Genomic DNA, 27,729 nt, shown 5'->3' with positions numbered 1-27,729 from the left:
TCATACATGGATGTGTGTGTATATGTGTGTGTGTGTGTGTATAAACATTCATTGAGCTGTGCACTTAAGATTTATGTACTCATTGCATCTAAGTAGAATTTTAAGAGTTTTTAAAAATTAATTAAAAAGTTAAAAAAATCTAATGGCAAATTAAATTCCTTGAGTAGCTTTTTACATTTTGTTTAAAAACAAGCGAACAAGGAAAACAAAGACCAAAAAAAACTACCCAGTAACTGAATTTTATTAGTTTACCTTTTTTTTTTAAATAAAGATTTCATTTATTTATTTGAAAGAGGGAGAGACACTGAGAGAGCAGGAACGGGGAGGAGAGGGAGAAGCAGGCTCCCCACTGAGCAGGGACCCCCCCCCCCCCCCCCCCGATATGGGGCTCGATCCCAGGATCCTGAGATCATGACCTGAGCTGAAGGTAGCCGCTTAAAACAACTGAGCCAGCCAGGTGCCCCTATCAGTTTACCTTTTGAGCCTTCTGTATTAGAGAGAAGCATTTATCTTCTTATTTCTTTGTACTTTTCATTCTTGCCAGACTTTCACCCTGGACACAACTGTCAATTTCCCAGGACTTTCCATTCTACATTGCAAATAAGAAAGAAGGAATAACAGTTAAATTTTGGTTTTTTTGCAAAATTTTTTATTGTATGTGTATGAAGGAAAGAGATCTGATTGCTAAGATTTCATTTCTGGAGAAATGAGATTTGAAATTGAAAGCAGCATAGCAGAAATCTTCAAAATGGAAATGTGTTCTAGAAACTTACTTTGTTAGAATTGAGGAAGATGGAGGATTGAACAAAAATGTCTATGTTTTCAAATTTAGCTGTTGGTATAAGGGAATCTGGGAATAATAATTGAGTATTTAAAATGTAGATCATTAGCGAGATATTCTGTAGACTTTGAGGATATATGGTTTTGAATAACCAAAAATATTTTCTCACACACTGATTTGTCAAGCATAGTTAACTTTAGGGGTGCAGCTTAGTACACTCTGATCCTTAGAATAATTCAGGATTAAATCTTGAAGGGACTTCCTTTCCATATGGACTCCACTTTTTTAAGAAATAGAATTTCAGTCTGGTCTGTGGGGAAAGGCAAGATTAGCCTTAAGTAGAATTTTAAAGTGGGCAAATTTATTTGCTTCTTTCTTTCAACATTTTTTTTTTTTAAGATTTTATTTATTTATTTGAGAGAGAGAATGAGATAGAGAGCATGAGAGGGGGGAGGGTCAGAGAGAGAGGCAGACCCCCTGCTGAGCAGGAAGCCTGATGCGGGACTCGATCCCGGGACTCCAGGATCATGACCTGAGCCGAAGGCAGTCGCTTAACCAACTGAGCCACCCAGGCGCCCTTTCTTTCAACATTTTTTATTGACACATGATATAACTATAGACAAGTATAGGAAACTTATTTATAGTTTGAAGAACAATTGGAAAGCTAATCATTAGCCAGGTCAAGAAATAGAATATTACTGATATTCTAGAAGTCCCTGTTTGTCCTTAGGTCACAGTATCTCCTTTCCTAGGGTAACAACTGCTAGGGGTAATCAATCACATAAAATAACTCCTGCAATAATACTTCCTCTGCTTTCTAGAAATAATTTGACTGTATGTGAATATATCTCTAAGAAATATAATTTAGTTTTGTCTGTTTTTGAATGTTATATAAATGAAATCACCTGTTTGCAATCTTTTTCTTCTTTCTTTTTTTGATTATTAAGTATGAAATTTGTCTATATTTTTGCATACGGTTGCAGTTTGTGCATTTTCATTCCCATATAGTATTCAGTTGTATTCACACATGGCTATTTGTCTATTCTATACTTTTGACCAATTTTTGAGTGATTTCTAATTTAGTTTCTGTAAAAACAGCCCTATTACGAACATGAATCCTGGTGCACGCATGCAAGAGTTTCTCTAGGAATAAGAAGTAAAATCCCTGGTTGGTGGGCTATTTGTATGATGCCTGTTTTCCAAAGTGGTTATTATCCAGTTTCCTAATTTTTGCCATTCTGTTGGGTGTTTAATATCTTTCATGTTTTTAATTTTTTTTTTAAATTTTTATTTATTTATTTGACAGAGAGAGACACAGTGAAAGAGGGAACACAAGCAGGGGGAGTGGGAGAGGGAGAAGCAGACTCCCCGCTGAGCAGGGAGCCCGATGCGGGCCTCGATCCCAGGACCCCGGGATCATGACCTGAGCCGAAGGCAGACGCCCAATGACTGAGCCACCCAGGCGCCCCTATGTTTTTAATTTGTATTTCTTTGACTGCTTATGAGATTGTGCTCCTTTATTTAATTAATTTATTTGCCATTTGGATTTCTTTTGTGAAGTCCCTGTTCAGGTCATTTTGTCATTTTCCTTTGGGTGTTCTGTCTTTCCTCCACTCTGCATTTTTATCTTCCAAAGTATGTCTTGTGGCCTCTTTCACTGAAGTGCCCTGCTCAGGTTTGCTTACCTTTAGAAATGAGATATATATATATATATATATGGGGTGCCTGGGTGGCTCATTTGTTAAGCGTCTGCCTTCGGCTCAAGTCATGATCCCGGGGTCCTGGGATCGAGCCCCTGGGCTCCCTGCTCAGCAGGAAACCTGCTTCTCCCTCTCCCACTCCTCCTGCTTGTGTTCCCTCTCCCTTCTTCTCCCTCTCGCACTCCCCCTGCTTGTGTTCCCTCTCCCTGCTTCTCCCTCTCCCACTCCCCCTGCTTGTGTTCCCTCTCTTGCTGTGTCTCTGTCAAATAAATAAAATCTTAAAAAAAAAAAAAAAAAGAAATGAGATATATATGTTCTAAAAACACCTCTTTCCCCCTCATTTTTGGGGTAAACTATCAGTGCAGTTATTTCTCAGGTGTTAGGTAGGAAGTAGACAAAGTAAACCAATGTCAGAAATACAGAAGGGATTCTTTCATTGAGAGAATGTTAGACTAGATTGGATTAGTTAACCTCCATTTAAGGCCCATTCTGGTTTCAGTGTCATAAGCTTCTAACTTATATTCAATATGTGTAACTGATTCTTTGGCACATCAAAGAGACATCTCTGCCTTTCAGTATACCTATAATTAATCTGGGGTGCAGAAACTGATATATAAAAACCAAAATGCCAAAAATTTTAATTTGTAGAGAGAAATGTAATTATCAGATTCACCAAATTAGGTCAATTTATTCTCTGTGGAGGTCCATAATTCTCAACCAGTGGAAGGAACTCATAAGAATCTCACAGTTTTAGGGTGTTTTATAAAATGATAAACAATCCCTTGGGAATTTTAATATGTGGAATGCCTCCTGGTTAAAAATGACTGCCCTAGTGAATCACTGTTAGTGTTGGGATTATATTGACCCCTTTAGTTATGTTGGAGAGGAAAGGTAGAAAACATTGCATTAATATATATGGGAAGACAAATTTATAATAAGCAGGTTGTCTATTAAGCTTAGAATCAGAGCCCAGGGGAATTAGTTATATTATCTTAATGACTGATGTCATCAGACTGTGACACATTGATGCATCTGTCTCTGTTTTAAGACTCTTGGTTTCACGGATCTGATACTCATGTTTATGGGTGGGGCATTTTCTTCCCATGTACTGGAGTCAAAATTCCAAATTGACCTTTATAACTACCATGTAGATGAACCCATATGTTCATCATACAGTTTACTGTGATCTAGTCATGTCTCCATGATATTAAAATTTGATAACCTTAATTGGTGCATATTCTTGGAGAATAGTTTTATTTTTGTGTATATATTGGGGTCTGTTTATGTTGTTAGTGTTCTGTACTTCTACGTGGCATTTCAGACAGTGTGGATAGTATTTTGGAGATAAGGTTGTGGAGTGTGAGGATGGTGGTGGGTGGGTTCTCTCTAGCTTTGGATAGTTTCTTCTTTTATTCCACACCTCCACTAAACTCAAGAAATGGGATTTTCTTCCTTCATCTTTGAGCCCTTCTTCCCCAGACTCATTTCTGATTGATTCCTTGGCCTTATAGTGTGAATCACTCACGGTCCAAATCTCAATTTTCTTAGAAGACGGTCTTCAGACCCAACCTTGGCAAGGCCAGTCCTACTTTGGATGTTCTTCATTTAATCACACTTCTTGGCAGTTGCTGTAGAATTGAAAGAGTTGGGTTGTTGGTACCTTTGATCTCTTACCCTAGTCAGTAACTTAATTTGCACCTGCATGCTTTGCTTGCATTTTGTTTTTTAGCTGTTTCATTTTTTTTACCTGCCACCTAGTGGCTGAAATGTTGCTACAGTATTGAAATGCTGCACAAATTTTAGCAAAATAATGAGGCAGAGTACCTAAAAAGATTATGTAACCTTCCCTCCTTTCCCCTCCCATGGTAAGATTATCTTTAAAGGTGCCACCCAGGTGATCATCAGTCTTTGAATTAAAGGTTTATTTCAAATAGTTGCTTATTTGGTGGTTTATATTATTATTTAGGCCCAAAGCTTTGATTTAATTACTTCCTTTTAGCTTATTTTTGGGATGGACAAATTCTTAAGAACGTATCTCTGTCCTGTTTTTCTTATTGAGCTGAAGTCTTAGGGGATCTTTGTTCCTAATTGTGAAGCATTATTTTACTTTTATCCAACACTTTTTTACCACTAAGGAGCTACTGGAAATTAGAACTATGATAAAGAAGGGATAAAATATACTTGTTTTTCAAATAACAGCATCTTTTGATAAGTCATTCTTGAAAATTAGGAATGCTTGATAAAGTACTTCTCATACCTTCTGAAATTACCTGATAACTTTTGTTGGCTATTTTGTGATTATCTTGTTTGGTAGATTCTAATCTTTTTTGATTGAACTTAATTCGGCTTTTTTGCATTGTTTACAGAGGTTAGATTAGAATTAAAAGATAAATGATTTTGTATCTTTATTCGATATTACTGGTTTTCACTTATCTTGACAATAATTTGTGCTTTCTGCAAAATAATGAAGTATTCTATCATGAAGTGAGTTACAGAATTACAGATATGAATGCCAGAAACAGAGTAAAACTTATTTGTTATCCCACCACCCTATATGTATCTTATGATAGTAATTTACTATATCTAATATTGGCAGTGGGGGGGGGACATAATTTTTTAAAATATTATACAGTAATACATGTTCATTGTTTGAAGTTAAGAAAATATCATAGACTACCAAAGGAAGGAAATAAAACTTGCCTGCAATCTTATTACCCAGAGAAGACTATAGATGTTACTTGGCACAACCGTAAACAATTTTGTGCTTTGTTTTTTTCCTCCCCATAATGCTTATATCAAAGGTAATTAAAAATGACATTCTGTAAATGATTTCTAAAGGCAGCCTAACTTATTGTGTCCATGTACCAGTATTTATATAATATAAATGCCTAATAATAGTGGAACGATACCCTATTTGCTTAGTAATGTGATAAAATCTTTGTGGTTAAATCTGTATTCTGGGTTATTTAAGACAAATTTCCAAAAGTGAAGTTAGGTAGGCCCAAGAATATAGACTTTTAAAAATAAGTATAGCTAAGCTGCTTTCTAGAGATAGTCTATCAACTTTTACATAATATAATTTGACCCTGAGGCATTCACATTTTTTATCTGGATCCTTTTCAGAGGGGAAAAAACTGATAAAATTACACTCAAGTTGGTAAAGATGATACACAGTGTTTTCTTGGATGAATTTTTAATATGTATTTTATTCTTAACATTCATAGTTGCATACAAAAACCCCAGCAATTTGTAGTCTCCAAAACTTCATGCTAGAATCAAAAGAAAGCATTTTGTATGGGCTTTTAGATTACCCTGAAAAACTAGAAAATGATATCCTAGCTTATGGTTAATTTTCTAATTTGGTGTAGTTAAACTCAGACAACAACTAACATGTTGAGAGCTGTAAAATTGTACTGCAGATTTTTTATTTAGTTTTAATTTAAGCATTTATATTTTTAGAGCAACTACCTGACTATTATTTTTATAATTGGGTGATGAGTCAATATTGGTTCTCTAAATTATTTTCATGTAGTAGACTTTGGAATTACTTTGGGCAAGAGTAAAAGAGTATTGGCAAGGCCAGTAAAAGGAGATATGTAGTCTTTTTTTGATTAATATTTTCATTGTGGTAAAAACACATATCATAAATTTTACCATCTTAACCATTTTTAAAAATACAGTTCAGTAGTGTTAAGTGTATTTACAATGTTGTAAAACAGATCTTTAGAATCTTTTCATCTCGTAGAACTAAAACTATATTCATTAAACAATTCTCCTTTGCCCCTTTCCCTTAACCCTTGGGAACTGCTGTTCTTCTCTCTTATATCTATGAATTTGACTACTTTAATTAATTAATTTTTAAGATTTTATTTTTTAAATTTTAAAGATTTTATTTTTAAGTAATCTCTATATCCACTCTGGGACTTGAACCCACAACCTCGAGATCAAGAGTTGCATGCTCCACTGACTGAGCCAGCCAGGTGCCCCTGAATTTGACTACTGTAGATACCCTCATATAATTGAAATCACACAGTATTTGTCCTTTTGTGACTGGCTTATTTCACCTAGCATATTGTCCTCCAAGTTCTTCAAAAAAAAAAGTTTCAAACTTCTTACTATATAACAAGCCCATTTTATATATGTAACTTACTTTGTTATCCCTGTGCATTGCAAATTTATCCTAAGTGTTTTTCAGATAAACCAAGTTCACTTCTAATAGATATTATTAAATGTATGTATCAGGTAGATTTAAGGTAATACTTGCTGCTATAATGAGCTCTAAAATCTCTGTAGTTCAAAATAATAAAATTTTATTTCTCAGAGAACAGTACAGTACGGTGTTTGGTGGATAGCCTACATGCTGTGACTCAGGGATTCATACCCTTTCTAAATTGTGGCTCATTGAACCTCTAGAACAGTGCTTCAAACTTTAATGTTTATTAGAATGACCTGGAAGACTTGTTAAATCACATATTTGGGCCCTACCCCCAGTTTTTGATTTAATAGGTCTGGTGTGGGTGGGTGCTAAAAATGTGCATTTCTCACAAGTTCCCAAGTGCTATTGATATGGCTGTTATGGGGACCATACTTTGTTACCCCTGCCCTGGAGCTGAAGTTGAGAGCCTCTGCTCTAGGATCTTGGTGTCTTTTACTTCTAGCTGATGGAGAAAGAGGGAAACATCACATTTGAGAGGTTTTTAGAGTGAAGCCTAGAAATGGCATACATTGTTTCTGTCCTGCTTCCATTGACTAGAAACTGAGTCACATGGCCACACTCAACTACAAGGGAGGCTGGGAAGTAAAACTTAGTTTGTGTCCAGGACGAGAAACAACGTGGCTTTAGGGAACACATAACAGTGTCTGCCACACACACATTTCTAAATAGGAGTACCTTAAGTTTATTTTTTTAATGTAACTAAAACTCAAAAGTACCAAGTTTAATTATGTGGAAGAGATCGTCAACAAATATTCTCTATTTTCCACTTCTAAGAGATAAAAAAAATAAACTATTAGAAAAACTTAAATATGACCTTTGGCTCACAGTCCTAAGCACATTCATTTTATAAAAGTATGCCAGGGATAATGTAACCAGGCCTAGAGCAAACTAATCCAAGACTTAAATTTTTGTGTTTGGAATTAACATTTTTACTGCAGAGAATTCTGTATATACATGGATACCACTACCACCCTGCCCTCTACTTTAGCATCAAAGATAGGTAATTCCTTTAGGGAAGTGAAAAAACTTCTTTAAATGATGTTAGGATTAAGCTTGGAGTCTACTTTGCTATCAGATAAATGCTAGCACCTATCATGAAATCAACTGTAACTCATGAAATCAACTGTAGCTCATTAATATTCTGGTTAATTTAATGTACAAAGGGAGAAAGCATAAAGGCTCTATTTTACTTTGTTATTTTTCATTTTTTTCATTACTTTATATCACTTTTTTGCCCCTGAAGCTATTTTTGAATTTGATTTACTTTAAAATAACCACAATCATCTACCACCTTTCTGAAGAACTGGGCAAGTGTCTAAAAGCTGGTGTCAATACTGAAAGAAATTTAATATGACCTGGTATTTCTGTTTTATTGAGTTTTTTTGGTTTTTGTTTTGTTTTTTTTTTCACATTGTACATTTATGTTTATGTTTTTTGGTCTACTCATAGACCCTCTTTGAGCGGGAGGAGCTGACGTCCAAGAAAGGAAGAAGTTTTGTAAAGAGAAAATGTTTTTTGATTGGTAAAAAGTTTACCAAATTATTTTATGTCTGCCGAACTCTGAATGACAATACATGATGGAAGTGTGCTTTAAAAACACATATTTAATTACCTTTTCTTTTAAGAGGGAATGTCTGTAATAGTTGAAAGTACTAGATAAGGCATGTATAAATAAGCTGAGAAAAAGGAAGGAAACAAATCATTTGAGCGGCCCCAATGGAGGTCACAAAATTATGCATTAAAATTAATGTGGTTTCTTCATAGGGTATCTACTTAACGCTTTTGACACAATCTAATAAACTTATTTTCTGATTAGAAGGGGCTATCAAGGGAGGGACTGTAAAGACATGGCTATGTCGATGACCTGACACCTAAGGAAGAAATAGAAAAATTGAAAAATAGACAAGAACTAAAAACTAATACCAATTTGGGCTCATTTAGTATAAGGTTGAATAGCAATTTGAACAGTTTGTGCCTGATATTTTATGTGTACATTGGAGGCACAATTACACATAAGCTTAAAATCCAGCAGTCGGTATTTATAAAGTTGTCTAAGAGTAAGTGTCTATTACTGAGTAATTTTCAAAATGCTATCCTTACAAGAGTAGGAAAATAAAATACATACTAGTGTCTTCTCCCTGTAAAAATAACTACATAAAAAAAGTGGTTAAGTTGATAAACTTCATTTAGCTGAAAAGATTCACTTGTGTGAAACATTTTTCCCCTGGAGGATGCTGAATAAGTGGAAAGTCAGTTTATAATTAAATTAACAAAGCCTTTTTAATGAAACTTAATAAATTTATTCTTTAAGCAGTTTGGGAAGGCAACTAACTACACCCTTATTTCAGTTCATCATCTGCTGAGTTTTTTCTAAACAGACCTATTGTTGACAGTTAGCTTCTTGCTATTTTATGCTTTTTTTTTTTTTCAGTTTTGGGAAGAAGATTCAGTTAATTATGTGGTTTGTGGTATGTAATTTAAATTCTGCCTCAGTGCCATGTGTTGTGTGGTTTTTAGTTCTTAACTGAAACTTTGAGGTCAATATTTACACTTCTGGATTTTTTTCCCCCAGAGGAAAACCACCTATTTTGAGCGTGAACTTCTAGGAAGCGTTCAGGGGTGTTTATTTGGACTAAGATTAAGAATAGGAATTAAGCCATCATATTTTATTCCTTGAAAGTTACTATACGAGATTAAAGACTTTATATGACTTTTTGGGGGAACCTTTATATAGCTTGATGTTACAGGCTGAGGAAGCATCCTTTGCCCACCATAGGGATCTATGAAGACAGCTCCTTATTTCTTCCTTTTGTCTGGGACTATGGATAAATATTTGACCCTACAGTGCACGTGGTGGATAAACTGTCTTTCTTTTAAAAACAGTAGTATTCCAGATAATCAGCTGTTAGGGCAGAGCTCATTCTTGGTTTTCTGACAGGCAGGGAAATGATCATTCCTAGTTCACAAAGGGAGGACTTCTCTCCTAGGATGTTTTCCCTTCTGGTTGTCTGGACTATGAATAAAAGCTCTTCTTTGCTAAAGCAATTGCAGTTGAACTAATAATAGTGGGATGTGGTTCCTGTAAATGGAAGCATTAGGTTTATATGTTTGATTTGGCATGTGTTGATCCTTTTAGGGATTACTGTTGGGTCACTGGAATTTAGAGAGAAGGAATATTAGGAAGTGAGAATGACTGACATATCCCAAGGTATGTGAGATTGTCCTTTTCCTTATAGATAAAATTGGAATTGGTTTTATTTTCCTTAATAAAATGGGTTTTTAAAGTTTAAAAAGGGGGGGGGCACCTGGGTGGCTCAGTCGTTAAACGTCTGTCTTCCACTCAGGTCATGATCCCAGGGTTCTGGGATGGAGCCCCACATTGGGGTTCCCTGCTCTCCGGGAAGACTGCTTCTCCCTCGCCCACTCCCCTTGCTTGTGTTCCTGCTCTCCCTATCTCTCTTTCTGTCAAATAAATAAATAAAATCTTAAAAAAAATGAAAGTTTAAAAAGAGAAGCATATGCTTAATGATAAGATTGTAGGTGAAATTCAGTTACATTTTATGCTGTTGCAATAAAATTTTACAGATAATCTAAATATTTATAAGCTCTAATTCAGCTATTATTTAGCCATGTAATCTTAGAAAGCACTTTAGTTTTTCTAAACTTTTCTTTATCATTAAAATGGGAATGATAATGGGAAAAATGAAGCTTGTGTAAGAATTAAATAAGAAAACAAAAATGAAAGTCCACTGGGTTGGGAAGATAAGGTGTTGTATATTAAATTAAAGTACATGCGGTATTTGGGAGATTCTTATACTAAAAAGTTATTTGTTATTTATTTGAAATTCAGATTTAACTGGAGGTCCTGGGTTTTGTTTTTTCTTTCTTAATCTGACAACTCTAATATTAAAGTATTCTAATATATTCTATTACTGTGAAAGAAAGAAAGAATATTGCCACAAAAAGGAAGAAATATCAGTGGCTTCTTTCTGTTCATCCTCTTATTTTGATTTGGAAAGTGTAGAATGGTAGGATTTATTGACTTTGACCCATAGTAGTGAGGTAGCAATGGAAGTCCTCAAATGCTCAAAATTATTTCCTATATATTTTACAAATTAGAGATTCATTTAGAATACCAGGTCTCTTTAAAAAAAATCCACATATTAAATTAGATATCCCCTAATGTAAACTACTTTAATCAGACTATATAAAAATCTAATAACAAAAATTTGTGGGGAGAGGGTATTGTTATGTGAAATAAGTCAGAAAGGCAAAAATATTATTTCATGCATATGTGGAATCCGAAAAAAACAAATGAATAAAAAAATAAACAAAAAGCAGAATCAAATCTATAAATACAGAAAACAAACTGCTGGCTGCCAGAGGGGAGGAGGATGGGGGATGGGCAAAATGGGTATAGGGGAGTGGGAGATACAAGCTTCTGGTTCTGGAATGAATAAGCCACAGGAATAAAGGGCACAGCATAGAGAATATAGTCAATTATATTGTAATAGCATTGTATGGTGCCAGATGGTAGATATACTTGTGGTGAGCACAGTATAAGATACAGATTTGTTGAATCAGTATGCTATACAACTGAAATTAATGTAACATTGTGTGTCAACTATACTCAAATGAAAAAAAGATTTTTTTTTAATGTGAAAACCAAGCACTACTGTGCCTATAGTTCCTCTCAGTAAAAATTACCTAGAACGGGGCGCCTGGGTGGCTCAGTCGTTAAGCGTCTGCCTTCGGCTCAGGTCATGATCCCGGGGTCCTGGGATCGAGCCCCGCATCGGGCTCCCTGCTCAGCGGGAAGCCTGCTTCTCCCTCTCCCACTCCCCCTGCTTGTGTTCCCTCTCTCGCTGTGTCTCTCTCTGTCAAATAAATAAATAAAATCTTTAAAAAAAAAAAAATTACCTAGAACGAAGTCACCCATGTGTCCATTAGGTGGGACATATGCTCTCCAGTTTTTTTTTTTTTTTTTAAAGATTTTATTTATTTATTTGACAGAGAGAGAGATAGTGAGAGCAGTAGCACAAGCAGGGGGAATGGGAGAGGGAGGAGCAGGCTTCTTGCCGAGCAGGGAGCCCGATGTGGGACTCGATCCCAGGACGCTGGGATCATGACCTGAGCCGAAGGCAGACGCTTAACGACTGAGCCACCCAGGCGCCCTCTCCAGTTTTTTATATATATATACATATATATATATATATATATTTGTAGTCTATGGTTATTGAGGAACCAAAGACTTTTAAGTAGGTCTATCAGTATTTAATATATTTGAAATTTAACTTGAAACACTTAAAAAATTTATCAGCTAATTCATTTAAAAATCACAGTAGTAAGCCCATTACATGTTAACATAAATATTTTTCAAAAAAAAAAATTAGTGAGAAAAGTGACATTGTTTTACATGTTGCACATCACTTAATATCTGACTTATTCCTGAGTTCTCATATCTGCTTCTACATTCAAACTCTTGCAATATCATGTATTACATAGTTTCTAGAAAATTATACATTCAGGGCGCCTGAGTAGTCCAGTTGGTTAAGTGTCTGCCTCCTGCTCAGGTCATGATCCCAGGGTCCTGGGATAGAGCCCTGCATCAGGCTCTCTGCTCAGTGGGAAGCCTGCTTCTCCCTCTCCCACTCCCCCTGCTTCTGTTCTGTCTCTCTCTACCAAATAAATAAATAAAATCTTAAAAAAAAGAAAAAAAAATATATACATTCATGAGGGAATGAGAATGGAAAAAGGTACATTTATTATTAAAACCATTTTTTTTTTCTTGTAGACCCCTGCAAGGATCTCAGGGACTCCTCAGTCATTCCCCTGCCACACTTTGACGACCTCTGTTCTAGATAATATTTTTATCTGTAGAAATTAAAGACTCAAGAGAAACTCTAGAAAAAAGGATTCTTTAAAAAAAACCCTGCATCTAAAGGATTAGTAATTCCCCTGTGTCATCACATCTAGTTTGTGTTCATATTTCTCTATTGTCTTATAATTTTCTTATAGTTTGTTATCAAGAGTCAAATAAGGTTCACATGTTATATTTAGTTGATAAGACTTTCAATTTTAATCTATTGGTTCCTCTTCCTCTTTTTTCTTTGCAGTTTATTAGTTGAAGAAACTGGGTCATTTGTTCTTGTACAGTTTCCATCATTCTGGTCTTGGCTGAGTGCATCTCTGTGGTATAGTTTAACATGTTTCTCAATCTCTGTATTTCCTGTAAATTTGTAGTTAGATCTCTAGAGCTTTGATTAGATTTGGTGTTCTTTTTTTGGCTGGACTTCTTAGGTGATGATGTGTATTTTCTTTCACATTCCACCAGGAGGATGTCTTTTGTGATGTTAAAATCAATCAGTCTGTTCTGATTTGCATTTCCCGGGTCTGTTCAGGTTTTATCAGCCTAATTCATACATTATAAAATTCCCTATTAGGGGTCGCCTGGGTGGCTCAGTCGTTAGGCGTCTGCCTTCGGCTCAGGTCATGATCCCAGGGTCCTGGGATCGAGCCCCGCATCAGGCTCTCTGCTCGGCGGGAAGCCTGCTTCTCCCTCTCCCACTCCCCCGCTTGTGTTCCTGCTCTCACTAACTCTCTCTCTTTGTCAAGTAAATAAATAAAATCTTTAAAAAAAAAAAAAATTCCCTATTAGCTTTTCTGTAATGATTTTTAGGATGTATTGCTAATTGTTGCCCTAATCTAATATATCAGTTGGTGTTGGAAAAGGTGATATTCTAATAATCAAGCCTGTTAGCTGAGATTTCTTCGGTCAGAGAAGACCTTTTCCTCATCTACTCTTCCATTAACTTGAAATAACATTTGTATAGAAAGGGCCAGAATAAAATTTTGGATAATTTTTTCTCTCTATCTAGAGATTTCCATAGTAATTAATTGGTGACCTAGCAATCTCCAAAGATGACTGGAGAGTTTTTTTTTTTCTGGTTTTCTTTAGTATTATGAATTTATCAATTTTTGCCTTCCATTCACCATTCCTTTCAGATGTTCAAAGGGTTCTATCTTTTTGACAAGTGGAAGCCCTTTCATGTTGGCTCCCTTTCCCTTGGTACAACCTCAGTTGATTTTGATAGTAAACTTACTTGTTTCCTGGAACAAGAGGTATTAAACTCATCTTGTACATTTCTTTCTTCAGACGTGGAATCAGGTATGTGACCCTAAATCCTTTCAGTGGGAAATGGTATTTAGAGATCATAATCTGGGTGACATTTATGTTTGTTTCTAAAAGGTTGTCATTGTTTATAGACCTTTTGGTGGACAGAGCTAGGAAAAGTGTATTTTATAGAAAGGAAAATAATTCATGAGTTCTAGATGCTATTTCAGATTCATTTATAAGATTACTGAGTTTGGGGCACCTGGGTGGCACAGTTTGGTTGGGTGTTCTACTCTTGGTGTCGGCTCAGGTCATGATGTCAGGGTCATGAGATTGGGCCCCATGTCAGACTCCACGCTCAGCATGGAGTCTGCTTGAGGATTCTTTCTCTCCCCCTCTGCCCCTCCTGCTCATGCTCTCCATCTCTCTCTCTCTCTCTCAAAAAAAAAAGATTACAGAGATTTTGCTTTATTTTTATTCTACATTTTTTTTTCTTAAACTGAAAATATTGGTTCTAAAAATATGATTATGAAATCACAAAATTTTAGGGAGGCCTTGTTCTGTTTTATTAGAAGATTGGGGCCTAAAATGCCTAGACGGGCCAGGTAGCTAACAAATAAATCAGGCCTGTTGAGAGAATCAACAGGGAATGACAGGGGCTGATAAACTGGAGAGCATATGTCCCACCTAATGGAAGCATAGGTGACTTGGCTCTAGGTAATTTTTATTGAGAGGAACTACAGGCACAGTATTGCTTGGTTTTCACATTAAAAAACATTTTTTTTTTCATTTGAGTATAGTTGACACACGATATTACATTAATTTCAGTTGTATAGCAACTGAATACACAAGTGTATCTACCATCTGGCACCATACAATGCTATTACAATATAATTGACTATATTCTCTGTGCTGTGCCCTTTATTCCTGTGGCTTATTCATTCCAGAACCAGAAGCTTGTATCTCCCACTCCCCTACACCCATTTTGCCCATCCCCCATCCTCCTCCCTTCTGGCAACCATCAATTTGTTCTCTGTATTTATAGATTTGATTCTGCTTTTTGTTTATTTTTTTATTCATTTGTTTTTTTCAGATTCCACATATGCATGAAATCATATATTTGCCTTTCTCTGAGTTATTTCATTTAACAATACCCTCTAGGTCCATCCATGTTGTCACAAACAGCATAACCTCATCCTTTTTTTGGCTGTGTACTATTCCACTATATGTATTTATATATATTTTTTATGTTTTATATTTCTATATTTCATATATATTTTGTATATATGATATATATATATACATACATATATATATAACATTTTTCTTATCCATTCATCTGTCAGTGGACACTTAAGTGGTTTCCATGTCTTGGCTATTGTAAATAATGCTGCAATAAAGAGGGGTACATATACTTTTTTGAATTAGTGTTTTTGTTTGCTTTGGGTAAATACCCAGTAGTGGAATTACTGAATCATATGGTCATTCTATTTTTAATTTTTGAGGAACCTCCCAACTGTTTTCACAGTGGCTGCACCAATTTACATTCCCACCAATAATCTATGAGGATTCCTTTTGCTCTATATCCTTGCCAACAACACTTATTATCTTTTTGGACTTTAGCCGTTCTGACAGGTATAAAGTAATATCTCATGGTCTTGATTGGCATTTCCCTGATGATGAGTGTTGTTGAGGATCTTCTCATGTGTCTTTTGGCCATCTGTATGTCTTCTTTGGAAAAATGTCCATTTAGGTCCTCTGTCCATTTTTTAATCAGATTGGGTTTTTTGGTGTTTAGTTGTGTGAGTTTTTTTTAGTATATTTTGGGTATTAACCCCTTATCAGATGGATATATCAATTGCCAATATCTTCTTCCATTCAATAGCTTGCTTTTTGTTTTGTTGATGGTTTCCCTTGCTTTGCAAAAGCTTTTTATTTTGGTCTAGTCGCAATAGTTGATTTTTGCTTTTGTTCCCTTGCCTTAGGAGATGTATCTAGAAAAATGTTGCTATGGCTGATGTCAGGGAAATTACTGCCTGTGTTCTCTTTTGGGTAGTTTTATGGTTTCAGGTCTCACATTTAGGTCTTTAATCCATTTTGAGTTTATTTTTGTGTATGGTGTTAGAAAGTGGTCCAGTTTCATTCATTTACATATAGCTGTCCAGTTTTCCCAACACCATTTATTGAAGAGATGGTCTTTTCCCCATTGTATATTCTCGCCTCCTTTATCATAGATTAGTTAACCATATAAACATGGGTTTATTTCTGGGCTCTCTATTCTGTTCCTTTGATCTATGTGTCTGTTTTTGTGCCAGTACCATACTGTTTTGATTACTACAGCTTTGTAGTTTATCTTAAAGTCTAGGATTGTGATACTGTTACTGAAAGACCCAAGTTCGACTGCTCATCACCTGAAAAGCCAATACTCAAGAGATGAATTCTGATTGGAAAGGCATATGAGCTTTATTCAGGAGATCCACCACATGGGGAGAAGGTGGACTCTTGTCCAGAAACCAACTCCAGGGTTTCTGCCTAGCCCAAAGATTTTTTTTTTTTTTTTTTTAAGATTTTATTTATTTTTTTGACAGAGAGAGACACAGCGAGAGAGGGAACACAAGCAGGGGGAGTGGGAGAGGGAGAAGCAGGCTTCCCGCAGAGCAGGGAGCCCGATGTGGGACTCCATCCCAGGACCCTGGGATCATGACCTGAGCCGAAGGCAGACACTTAACGACTGAGCCACCCAGGCGCCCCTGGCCCAAAGATTTTTAGAGGAACTTTAGGGCAGTTATTCAGTAAAAAGGAGCATAGTGGTCTTTAACACTTCTTGATTGTGTGCAGACTCAGTGGTGCCAGCTACAGACCTTATCATGGTGCTCAGAGGTTGTGTATTGGTGCCCCGGGGTGGGGGAGGGAAGTTGTTCAAGAGGATTTGGTTCCTGGTTTTTCTAGGAAACAATACAGAATCTATAGATACACCAAGAAAGTTTTAGTTAATCCATCACTCGGCTAAAGGTGCTTGCTAAAACTTATAGACTACTAAGTTGGCTGGAGGGGCAGAGGCTGTGGATTCAATACGATTTTCTTTGTTTTTCTTCAGGGTCTTTTTGTGGTTCCATACAAATTTTAGGGTTGTTTGTTCTAGTTCCGTGGAAAATGCTGTTGGTGGTTTTTGCGTTTTTAAAAAGAAGATATAATCTAGGTGTATTATGTGAAATTATTTAGCTATTAAATATTGACAACTGGGGCACCTGGGTGGCTCCGTTGGTTAAGCGTCTGGTCATAACCTTCAGCTCAGGTCATGATCCCAGGGTCCTGGGATCGAGCCCGCTCAGCGGGAAGCTTGCTTCTCCCTTTCTCTCTCCCTCTGCCTGCCACTCTCCCTGCTGTGCTCTCTCTCTCTCTGTCAATAAATAAAATCTTTAAAAAAAAAAGAGTTAAATAACTATTGACAACTAATTCAAATGTTTAAAAGGGCTAAACAAGTATTTTCTGCCATAGGCTTTTAGTTTGTGACTTCTTGTGGACAAGCTCTAAGGAACCGATGGTTAAACTAGCCTTTCAGGTTCTTCTAGACCTCAGGCAACCTGAAAACTGCAATGGGAAAGAGCAGGAGGAAGAGGACTTAATCATCTTGGTTTTGCTAATTGTGATGCATTTATTTATCTAACTTCTCTTTTTGAGCTTTTTAAAAAATTTAAATAGCTCTATTGATCATTAATTTTGCTTTTTGTTTCTTTTTTCACATTCAAAATAGGAACTGACAACATCTCAGGAAAGTGGTGGAAATGTTCTTCAGATGATGTACGAGAAACCTGAACGGTGGTCTTTTACCTTCCAGTCATATGCCTGCCTCAGTCGAATACGAGCCCAGCTTGCCTGTCTTGATGGCAAGCTCAAAGATGCAGAGAAACCTGTATTATTTTTTGAACGATCTATATATAGTGACAGGTATATATAAATGACTTGCCCTTGTCATTCTGGAATCGTGGCTTGGAACTGGGATTTTTATTTCTGTTTCTGATAATTAAAGGAATAAGAGAGGCTGTGTTGAGGATTTGAGATGCAACATTACCTTTAGCAGTTTGGTAGCAACCGCATTCTCTAGTTCTAGCGTTAATAATTGCTAGCTTCCATGGAAACTTTAGGGAATATGATAGCCATCTCATTCAGATTTGCAGAGAAGTTTTTTTTCTTCCAACCCTCTTAAAGTTTTCATCTACTCTGGTTAAGTCTGGATCTATATTCAAGACTTGCATCTTGAGCAAGATCAAAAATCTCTAAGGGGACCTTAGAGTTACCCTGCTTATGTAAGGATTCTTTTAAGCTAGAGAGTTGGCTCAGAACAAATGTTCTCAAACTTTGGTCTCAGGATCCCTTTTCATTCTTAATATAATTATTGAAGAGCCCAAAGAGCTTTGTGTCTTACTGATATTTATGTTATTAAAAATTAAGATTGAAAAATATAAAGAACATTTACTAATTTATTTAAAATTAGTAATAATAAACCCATTACATATTAGCATAAATAACATACTTGTAAAAATTATATTTTTCAAAACAAAAAAATTAGAAGAGGATTGTTTTATATTTTTGCAAATCTCTTTAATGTCTAAATGGGAGATAGCTGGATTCTCATTTATGCTTCTATATTCAATCTGTGTACATGTGGTTGAAGTATTGTATATACAGTAATCTGGCCTCTCATGGAACCCTTGGAAAGATCTTGGGGACTAGCAGGGGTCCTTACACTACATTTTTGAGAACTGCTGGCCAAGAACATATTTCTTGTAGTTGGAGGTATTCTATTGATTTTTTCTGCTGTCTAAGGCATTATCTGCCATGGATTTTAGGAGAATGTTCCATGTCCATTTAGTAGATTTATTTTCTCTTTTCTATTTCTTTGTGTTTTTTGGAAAGGAATTATGTTTTGATGTAGACTCTCTTTCAGGTATGTCTTTGCATCTAATTTGTATGAATCTGACTGCATGAATGAAACAGAGTGGACAATTTATCAAGACTGGCATGACTGGATGAATCAACAGTTTGGCCAAAGCCTTGAACTGGATGGAATCATTTATCTTCGAGCCACTCCAGAGGTGAGACTCAATAAAAATTTGCTTGCTAAGGCGCCTGGGTAGCTCAATCAGTTAAATGTCTATCTTTGGCTCAGGTCATGATTCCAGAATCCCAGGATTGAGCCCCGAGTCAGGCTCCCTACTCAGTCAGGCTCCCTACTCAGTCGGGCTCCCTGCTCAGTGGGGAGTCTGTTTCTCCCTCTCCTTTTGCCCCTCCCCCATGTATGCTCTCTCTCTTCTCACTCTCTAAAATAAATAAAATCTTCAAAAAAAAAGTGTTTTAAAAAAATTTGCTTGCTCCATTGACAATTTAAAGTAATATTTAGAAGTCCTTTTAGTGGTATGCAGTGAAGGCAATTTAGTTTAACTCCACTCCCTACTCTCTACTCCCCACATCCAAATTAGAAACTCAAACTGTATAGACAGAAGTATTCTCTTTTCCCAGCAAAGAAGAAACCCAGATTTGGCAAGTTGCTCTGTTAGGCCCTTCTCTGTGCTTCCTCAGTTTTGTTCTTCATTATTTCTTCCCAACTTCTGCAAGGTCTCTTATCTATCACATTTAGATTAAAAAATTTGCTCAAGCAACTCCTAGAATATAGGCTTCTTGGTCTGAGACCGGGTATTTTAATTACTGTTGAATTTCCATTGCCTAGAACAGGGCCTACGTACATAGTAGGAACTCAGCAAATATTTGTGAATGAATCGCAAAGTTGATGAAAGTCCATTTCAAGAAATCTTTTATGTTTGTTCATGGGTCGGACTGGATAGCCTGTTCAGTTGAGAAGAGACTTAGAGGACCCTTACCATTTTCAGTTAAGGGAGCTTACTTGAAAATGTGCCTTTCGTGATAGGTTATAACATAGCCATTCTTTTTTTTTTTTTTTTTTTAAGATTTTATTTATTTATTTCAGAGAGAGAGACAGAGATAGCAAGAGAGAGCACGAGCAGGGAAGAGAGGGAGAAGCAGTTGCCCTGCTGAGCAGGGAGCCTGATGCGGGGCTCCATCCTAGGACCCTGGGATCATGACCTGAGCTAAAGGCAGATGCTTAATGAGCTGAGCCACCCAGGCGCCCCCATTCTTGTTTATATATGAAATTATGTAATGAATCCAGGAAGTGGATTCCTTTCATAAAGCTAACCTAAATAAGAGCTTACTTTATTAACAAATTTCTGGTTTTCGTGCTTACATTCCAGTTTTTCTATGTTTTTTATTCCTGTGTCTTCCCTAAGCCACAAAGTAGGCTCTGATGAATATAAATGTCATGACTTCTAGCCTGAAAGAATACTGTGTTGTTATTGAAGCTGAATTTTCAAAGAAACTAGGTTTCGGATTCCAAGTGATGATTTTGTTCTTCTTTTTAATATCAAGGAAGCCAGAATTTAACAATAATTTTGAAATTCACTTTTTTATTTTTTGAAAAGAATTTTTTGTTTTTAATTAAGAAAATAGTAAATGCAAATGTAGAACATAAAGAATACTAATAATTTCATTTTGCTAGAAAATATAGCCAATATCTTAAAGTCTAGAAACACAAAACTTTGATTTTTCAATATTATTTATAATATCTTTTGATTGCAGGATCATATAAGTATTTGAAAAGAGGATTTATAATAAATTTTGCAGCACAGTTTGTATATTGAACTTTTTACTGAACTTATTTTATACAGTATTTTTCAAGTATGGATCCCATAAGTTTATAGACTGAAAGTACTACTTGGTTTAGAGATACCAAATGGTTGAAAAGCACAAGGAGGGAAAAATGAACTATTTCAACTTTCTAGAAGGAATAAATGGAGATTTTGGCTAGCATAACTAAAGAGATACTAGAGAAGAAAAATTTAATGGCCTCAGACAAGAATAATTGTTCCTTGCCCCCAACCCCTTTCTTATTGTTTGCTTTTAGAAATGCTTGAATAGAATATATTTACGAGGAAGAAATGAAGAACAAGGCATTCCTCTTGAATATTTAGAGAAGCTTCACTATAAGCATGAGAGCTGGCTACTGCATAGAACACTGAAGTAAGACTTCCTTATTCTTATTTACTATTTATTTTAAAGACCTTTATCAAATTTTAATCTAAACATGTACAGATTTTCATTTTCAGCCATTTTTATTTTGAACTAGTATTATAGGATCTCCCAGAATTAGATGTGAATTTTGCTTCTTTTTATTGTAATGAGATCCTATTTTCTTAAAATTTTTATAGCTTATCTCCTCCAGTGGTATTGACAGCATGATATATGGAATTTAAGTGATGAAGTAGGAAATATATCTGTGTGCAGATATATTAGGTACTCACTTTCAGAGAGAATTTAAGATAAGATACTTCAGATTTATTTTTTAGATCAAGGCTTGGGAGGTAGTATAGCACAGTTATTAAGAGCATGGACTTTGTTGTCATTAGTCAGATCTTGGATCAAATCCAGGTTTGTTAGTGTGTAACCTTAGGCATGCATCCCCTGAGCCTCAGAGTGACCTTCCTGAGCTTTAGTTTTCTCATCTTCAAAATGCAAACATTCCTTACTTTAGGGGAAGTTTTTGGTTTTTGAGAAGAATTACATGTCATAATGCCTAACTTTATATATTTTATACTCGAGATTTTTAGATATTAGTATTATTATATAGTAGTAAGTCTAGGGGAGAAAGAAGGGGCTTCCAGATAAAGTACTTGCTGGATAAATTTAATGTAAGATGATTGACAACATTTTAATTTTCCAGAGATAGTATAAGAGTGAGTTTTTAGTGTTTGTCTTTTATTTATTGCTTTTTCTAATTTTTTTTTTTCCATCTCTCTCTTTTTTTAAAATAGAACCAACTTTGATTTTCTACAAGAAATCCCTATTTTAACACTGGATATTAATGAAGACTTTAAAGACAAACACGACGGTCTGATTGAAAAGGTAGATTTATACAAAGACTATACACTAATATTTGTTTTGTCTTATCTAGAAAAGTGTTGTAACTTGTGAGAAAACAATTTTCTAACAGAAAAGAATACATAAAATTACAGTAAGAAATAGTTAAGAGCTTTAGAGGGGTTTAGACCTCAGATAATAATCCTCTTTAAATTCTAGCTTTGTGGCCTTACCTAAAATGAGGAGGTTCTTTTATCCTTTAGTCCCTTTATCTGTAATATAGGGATAATCACATTAACAAAAGTTCTTACTCACCCCCTTCTCTGCTTTGTTCCCTATTCTTCCCCTCTTCCCTCTATCACCAATCTTTAGGTATTTGAATAATAAACTACTTGTGAAATTAAATTCATCTTTTTCAACTAAATTCAGTATGGAAGATACTTGAAGTTGTAGGATAAAGATTTCATCCATTTTTATATTAGCTAAAGTCTTGAGATTAGAGGATTTTTAGTTTTGAGTTTTATGTGGGACCTTGTCAATGAAGAATTGGCATTGCCTGATCATTGAATCATTGTCCTAATCAGAGTTAATCTATCATCTATGTATTTGGGAGCTGATTACAGTCTATTAGCGAATGGTGCCTGTACTGATAAAGGGGCTGGGAGAAAACCTAATGATGTACACTTGAGAGAGAATAGTAATGAGAACTGTATAATAAATATCCCGTTATCCATGTTAATTAACTTAGTGGTGATCCAAGATCTAAAAACGAAGCCACATTTTTTTGGTTTGTTTAGTTTTAAGAGAAATTTGATTTTTTTTTCTCCTTCATAAAATGCCTGCTATTTACTGTAACAGAAACCTGATATTCATAATGGATATATCTCAAGAATTTTGAAAATCTCAACATTTATTATTAAAACTCTGTACCATATAGTTGTTTTTCTCAGGATAGAAATAAAGTAAAGCATATCTGGAAAATTCAGATGACGTCTTCATACCATAATGATGTTAAAAATATAGGATATAGGGGCGCCTGGGTGGCACAGTCAGTTAAGCGTCTGCCTTCGGCTCAGGTCATGATCCCAGGGTCCTGGGATGGAGCCCCGCATCGGGCTCCCTGTCAAGCAGGGAGCTTGTTCCTCTTTCTTCCTCTTTACCTGCTTCTTCCTCTTTCCCTGCTCATGCGCTCTCTCTCTCTCTCTCTCTCTCTCGCGCTCTCTCAAATAAATAAAACTTTAAAAAAAATTTTTTAAAAATAGGATATAATTCATTTGTAATACTATGAACATAAATGAAATAAAATTAAATCAGCCATTGTAATACTAACAGCCAACCAACATTTTTAACTGAGTTGAATCTATAAAACCACCTTTTAATTTTCTCTAACACTTCTGTTTTGACTAAGAATAGTCTTTAAATGTTATTGTTTACTTTTACTTTCATTAATAATGCTAGTAGTTGGCTTTCTTTTTCTTACTGAAATCCATAACTGACATACAATGTTATAGATAGTTTCAGGTGTACAACATATTGATTCCACAATTCTATATGTTATGCAGTGCTTACCACCATAAGCATAGTCACCATCTGTCACCATATAACATTATTAAAATAGTTATTTTTTCGGTATTTCTTTTTTAGGTATTTCTTTAGGTATTTTAACAAGGCAATAATCTTCGTTTCTTCCGAAGAAGTAATGTGTCATCTAGAATTTATGGAGAACAGAATCTTTTTGCATTGTGATGTTGGTCAGTTGGTTAGGTTCATTCACAACTTATATGACGTTTCCTTGCATATTAACATCACAGATTTGTATACATGATTCAAATTTGTGCTTCAGAAAAATTACAAAGTTTACATGTCTGGACCTTCAGAGTTGTTTAAATCATCACAATTACTTATGTTTTTGGTGCTAAAGCTGTACGTCAGTGGTCTATGTTATTATAAAGAGATAATGAAATTATGTTAAGGCTGTTATAGAACTGTATCAATCTTAGATGTAAATTTAATAGCTCCTGTAATGACATTTTGGGTCATTTATCTTTTTTTTTTTTAGATTTTATTTATTTATTTGACAGAGAGAGACACAGCGAGAGAGGGAACACAAGCAGGGGCAGAGAGAGAGGGAGAAGCAGGCTTCCCACCGAGCAGGGAGCCCAATGTGGGACTCGATCCCAGGACCCTGGGATCATGACCTGAGCCGAAGGCAGACGCTTAATGACTGAGCCACCCAGGCGCCCCAGGCGCCCCTAGGTCATTTCTCTTTTACTACCGAAGTACTAATACATCTTTTGAAAATAAATGCTGTGGCTTTGTGACGGAGTTACTTATACAGTTTGGGTCTTCAGCTGTTCTATACTATTAAATAGAGATGAACATTAGACATTTCCAGTTAGTCAAGGAATTACATTAATATTTATTTCCTCCCCTCAGGTCAAAGAATTTTTGAGCACTTTGTGATTTTGCTGAAGACTACAGGCAACCAAATGATTCCAGCTTTGTGTATCTTCGTAGCTCAATATTGATACAAGTCTCTAGAAGACACAGGTTTTTTACCATTTTTGTTCCAAGAAAAAAATTGTTTTGATGAATTCTATATAAAAGTTTATGAGCAGTTTCTTTTCTTTTTTGCTTTAAAAAAATAAGCCATCTAATTATCTCTCACGACAAAAAGTCTAGAGGTAGATGGTTCCAGAGTAAGTACTGGCTAAATTACATCATAAAGGACCCAGCCTCCTTCTGTTTTCCCCTCTATTATTCTCCTCAGCAGGTTGTCTGCCCATCCCCCCTTGCTTCTTATTTCACTGGTGACCAGTTTCTTAACTGGGAACTTTAATATTACATGTAAATGGTAATGTGACCTGTGTAAATTAGTGTACCTATTGCAAGCTGAAAAGTGGAATTTAAGGAATCCCTAAAAAAGGATTATGAAGTTTTATTTTAAATACTTTTGATCAAGTGTCTCCCCTTCCATCTTAATTTATGTGGAAGATAAGACCAGTTTAGCATTTAATCACTTCATTGGTATTTATGAATGTGTCTATAACTCATTAATAAAGGAGCAGGTCAGACTTTGTTTAACAGCATAACTTATCAGTATTTAATCTTTTTTTCCTGCTTTTGTTTCCACATTTGTGGTATGGGTGAGACTGCATCTTTTTGCATGGGATTTTAGAGGATTAAAGAGGAAATGATAATTTAAAATGTTTCTGTATTTAAAAGATAAATGAGTTTAAAGATTCAATTTATATGGAGCTTAAAATAGCTACCTACTTTCTCTCAGACCATTCTTTTTAGAATGGAATATTACTCTTATAGTTAAAAGATGGTTTAAATTATGATTGTCTTTAACTCATTTGAGGTGAAATTATAGTTTTCCCTAAATTTCTTCCTATTTTTATCGGTAAAAATTTAGTGGAACATAACAAGGGATAAGTTTTTCTATTTTATTTTTTGTTGACCCTGTACAGGGAATGAGTAGTTTTTCTTTACCTTTATACTTGGTGAGAAGTCAAAACAGAAGCTGAAGACAAGATAGATTATCTTCTTAGCAGTGCAGTCTCTTTTATCCCAGCTCTTACTTCCTGCCCTTACTTTCTTGCTCTCTGGATTAATTAGGCAGCTTGCTATTTTCTTCTTCTTTTTTTAAGTTTTTATTTATTTATTTTTTTAGTAATCTCTATACCCAACATGGGTCTCCAACTCACAACACCAAGATCAAGAGTGCATGCTCTTCTGACTGAGCCAGCCAGGCACCCTGGCAGCCTGCTATTTTAAAGTTTAAATGAAAGTCACACATTTCTGCTTTGAGAACATCATGATCACTCATCACTTCACAGTTTGCTTTGCTTCTCTGTAGGGTTATACCTTAGGGTTTTTTCCTCCTCCTCTAAATTACTGATAAAAATCATCTTGTTTTATATGTTCTGTATCTTGAAAGCATTATCATTTTTGTTAAGTATATATAAGGAAATATAATAGTAAAGAAGACAAGGAGGTAGAATAGTTGTAATTTTTAAAAATCTGCATGGATTCATTTTAGGTCTGTAGATAAAGGCTTTTTTCAAGTTTGTTTATTTAAGGTGTGTAGTGTTTTTTCTATGTATTTAACCTTTCTACTTGACATTTTGGAAAAATTCTGTTTTTGAAATGAGGAAAAGAGTCACTTTGACTTTGAAACTCATTTTCCTTTTTAAAATGTCATTTTTTGTTTTGGTTTTTTGATAATCAAGGATGATAATTTTGTAGGTTAAACGTTCCAGATGCACTGATCTTTTGAAAGGGAGACTTTGTCTCAAGTTCTACACTCACCATGAATATTGAAACTATCTCATGATATTGTATGGGGTTTTTTTGTTTGTGTTTGATACAAATAAATTTGCTTACTAAATATTAGCTTAATAAATAAGTATAAATCTCATGAACTGTGATAGAGCTATACCATTGAAATGATTATCTTTTTAAAATTAAAATTTATTCTACTTTTGAAGAAAAAATTATGAATATAAAAAGGTGACAGTGGTTTAAATAACATTGATTCTGTTTTAAGTGAAGACATAATTTAGAGATTTTTAATAACCTCTAGAAATGTTTAACTTAATGCCTTTTTAAAATCTGTAGAATTGAATAAAAGCTTAAAAAATTTGTTTGTTATGACTCAAAAGCTGTACCATTGGGTGGGTACAAGAGTATTGAGCCTAGAGGTCTGAATTATCTCTTTTTTTTTTTTTTAAGATTTTATTTATTTGCGAGAGAGACAATGAGAGACAGAGAGCATGAGAGGGAGGAGGGTCAGAGGGAGAAGCAGACTCCCTGCCGAGCAGGGAGCCTGATGTGGGACTCGATCCTGGGACTCCAGGATCATGACCTGAGCCGAAGGCAGTCGCTTAACCAACTGAGCCACCCAGGCGCCCCTGAATTATCTCTTTGGATCCTATTTCCCATACTAGATCATCTTACATCAGACTATATGTACTAATTTTTATAGTTGACTCTTTTAAGAAGGTAATTTTAATTGTGCATTCCCTCATCAGAATATTTTCATCTTCTATGTCTGAAACTTTGAGCACGGTATACTGAACCCCCTAGAAATTAGGCCTGTCATATTTTAAAGGACATAGAGTCCCAAAGTATTTTTTTATAGAGAGATGTAAATTTTATTACCTCCAGAAATGCTAAGCCAGATTACAGACTTTATTTGGATTTTATCAGTCTCTCTCTCTCTCTTTTTTAACTTTTTAAAATAGACTATTTTTTAGAGCAGTTTAAGGTTCACAGCAAAATTAAGTAGGAAGTACGGTTCCCATATACTCTTTTCTCCCATATTTGTACAGCCTTTTCCACTATCAACATCCCTCACCAGAGTGGTACACTTGTTTTAATCAATGAACCGACATCGACACATTATCACTCAAAGTCCATAGTTTACATTAGGTTTATTCAGTGTTGTGCTTTTGTGAGTTTTGACAAATGAATAATCACATATATCCACCACTGTAGTATCATACAAAATAGTTTTATGGCCCCCAAATCCTCTGTGCTCTGTTTATCACCCCCACCCAACCTCTGGCTACCACTAATCTTTTTATTGTCTGCATAGTTTTGCCTTTTGCAGAAAGTCATTTAGTTGGAAGCATTCAGTATGTAGCCTTTTCAAATTGGCTTCCACTTAGTAATTTGCATTTAGTTTCCTCCATGGCTTCTTTTCATGGCTTGATAGCTTTTTCTTTTTTTTTTTTAAGCACTGAATAATCCATTGTCTCCATGTACCATCGTTATCCACTCCCCTGCTGAAGGACATCTTGGTTGCTTCCAAGTTTTGGCAGTTATGAATAAAGCTGCTATAAACATCTGTGTGTAGATTTTTGTGTGGACAAAAGTTTTCAGGTCACTTGGGTGAATATCAAGGAGTGCAGTTGCTGGATTGTATGGTAAGAGTGTGTTTAGGTTTTTAAGAAACTTCGTAACTGTCTCCCAGAATGGT

General features: G+C 35.4%; 1 protein-coding gene across 2 annotated transcripts in view; it reads left to right on the top strand.

The window, feature by feature from the left end:
- The window catches only part of DCK (deoxycytidine kinase), an 80,813-nt gene that overhangs the window by 5,371 nt on the left and 47,713 nt on the right, over positions 1 to 27,729 (top strand). The window contains exons 3-7 of one of the 2 annotated variants that reach the window (XM_021702393.1): positions 17,566 to 17,759; positions 18,760 to 18,907; positions 20,791 to 20,906; positions 21,698 to 21,788; positions 24,180 to 24,206. In XM_021702393.1, the coding sequence (XP_021558068.1) occupies positions 17,566 to 17,759; positions 18,760 to 18,907; positions 20,791 to 20,906; positions 21,698 to 21,788; positions 24,180 to 24,206 (576 nt within the window). Of the gene's footprint in view, positions 1 to 17,565; positions 17,760 to 18,759; positions 18,908 to 20,790; positions 20,907 to 21,697; positions 21,789 to 24,179; positions 24,207 to 27,729 lie in introns of those variants that run through there. The other variant, XM_021702394.1, reaches the window with a different exon arrangement.

Source organism: Neomonachus schauinslandi, chromosome 2, assembly GCF_002201575.2.
Source record: "Neomonachus schauinslandi chromosome 2, ASM220157v2, whole genome shotgun sequence".
NCBI lineage: Eukaryota > Metazoa > Chordata > Mammalia > Carnivora > Phocidae > Neomonachus > Neomonachus schauinslandi.
The sequence above is the reverse complement of the archived record's forward strand: the minus strand, read 5'-3'. Positions and strand labels throughout refer to the sequence as shown.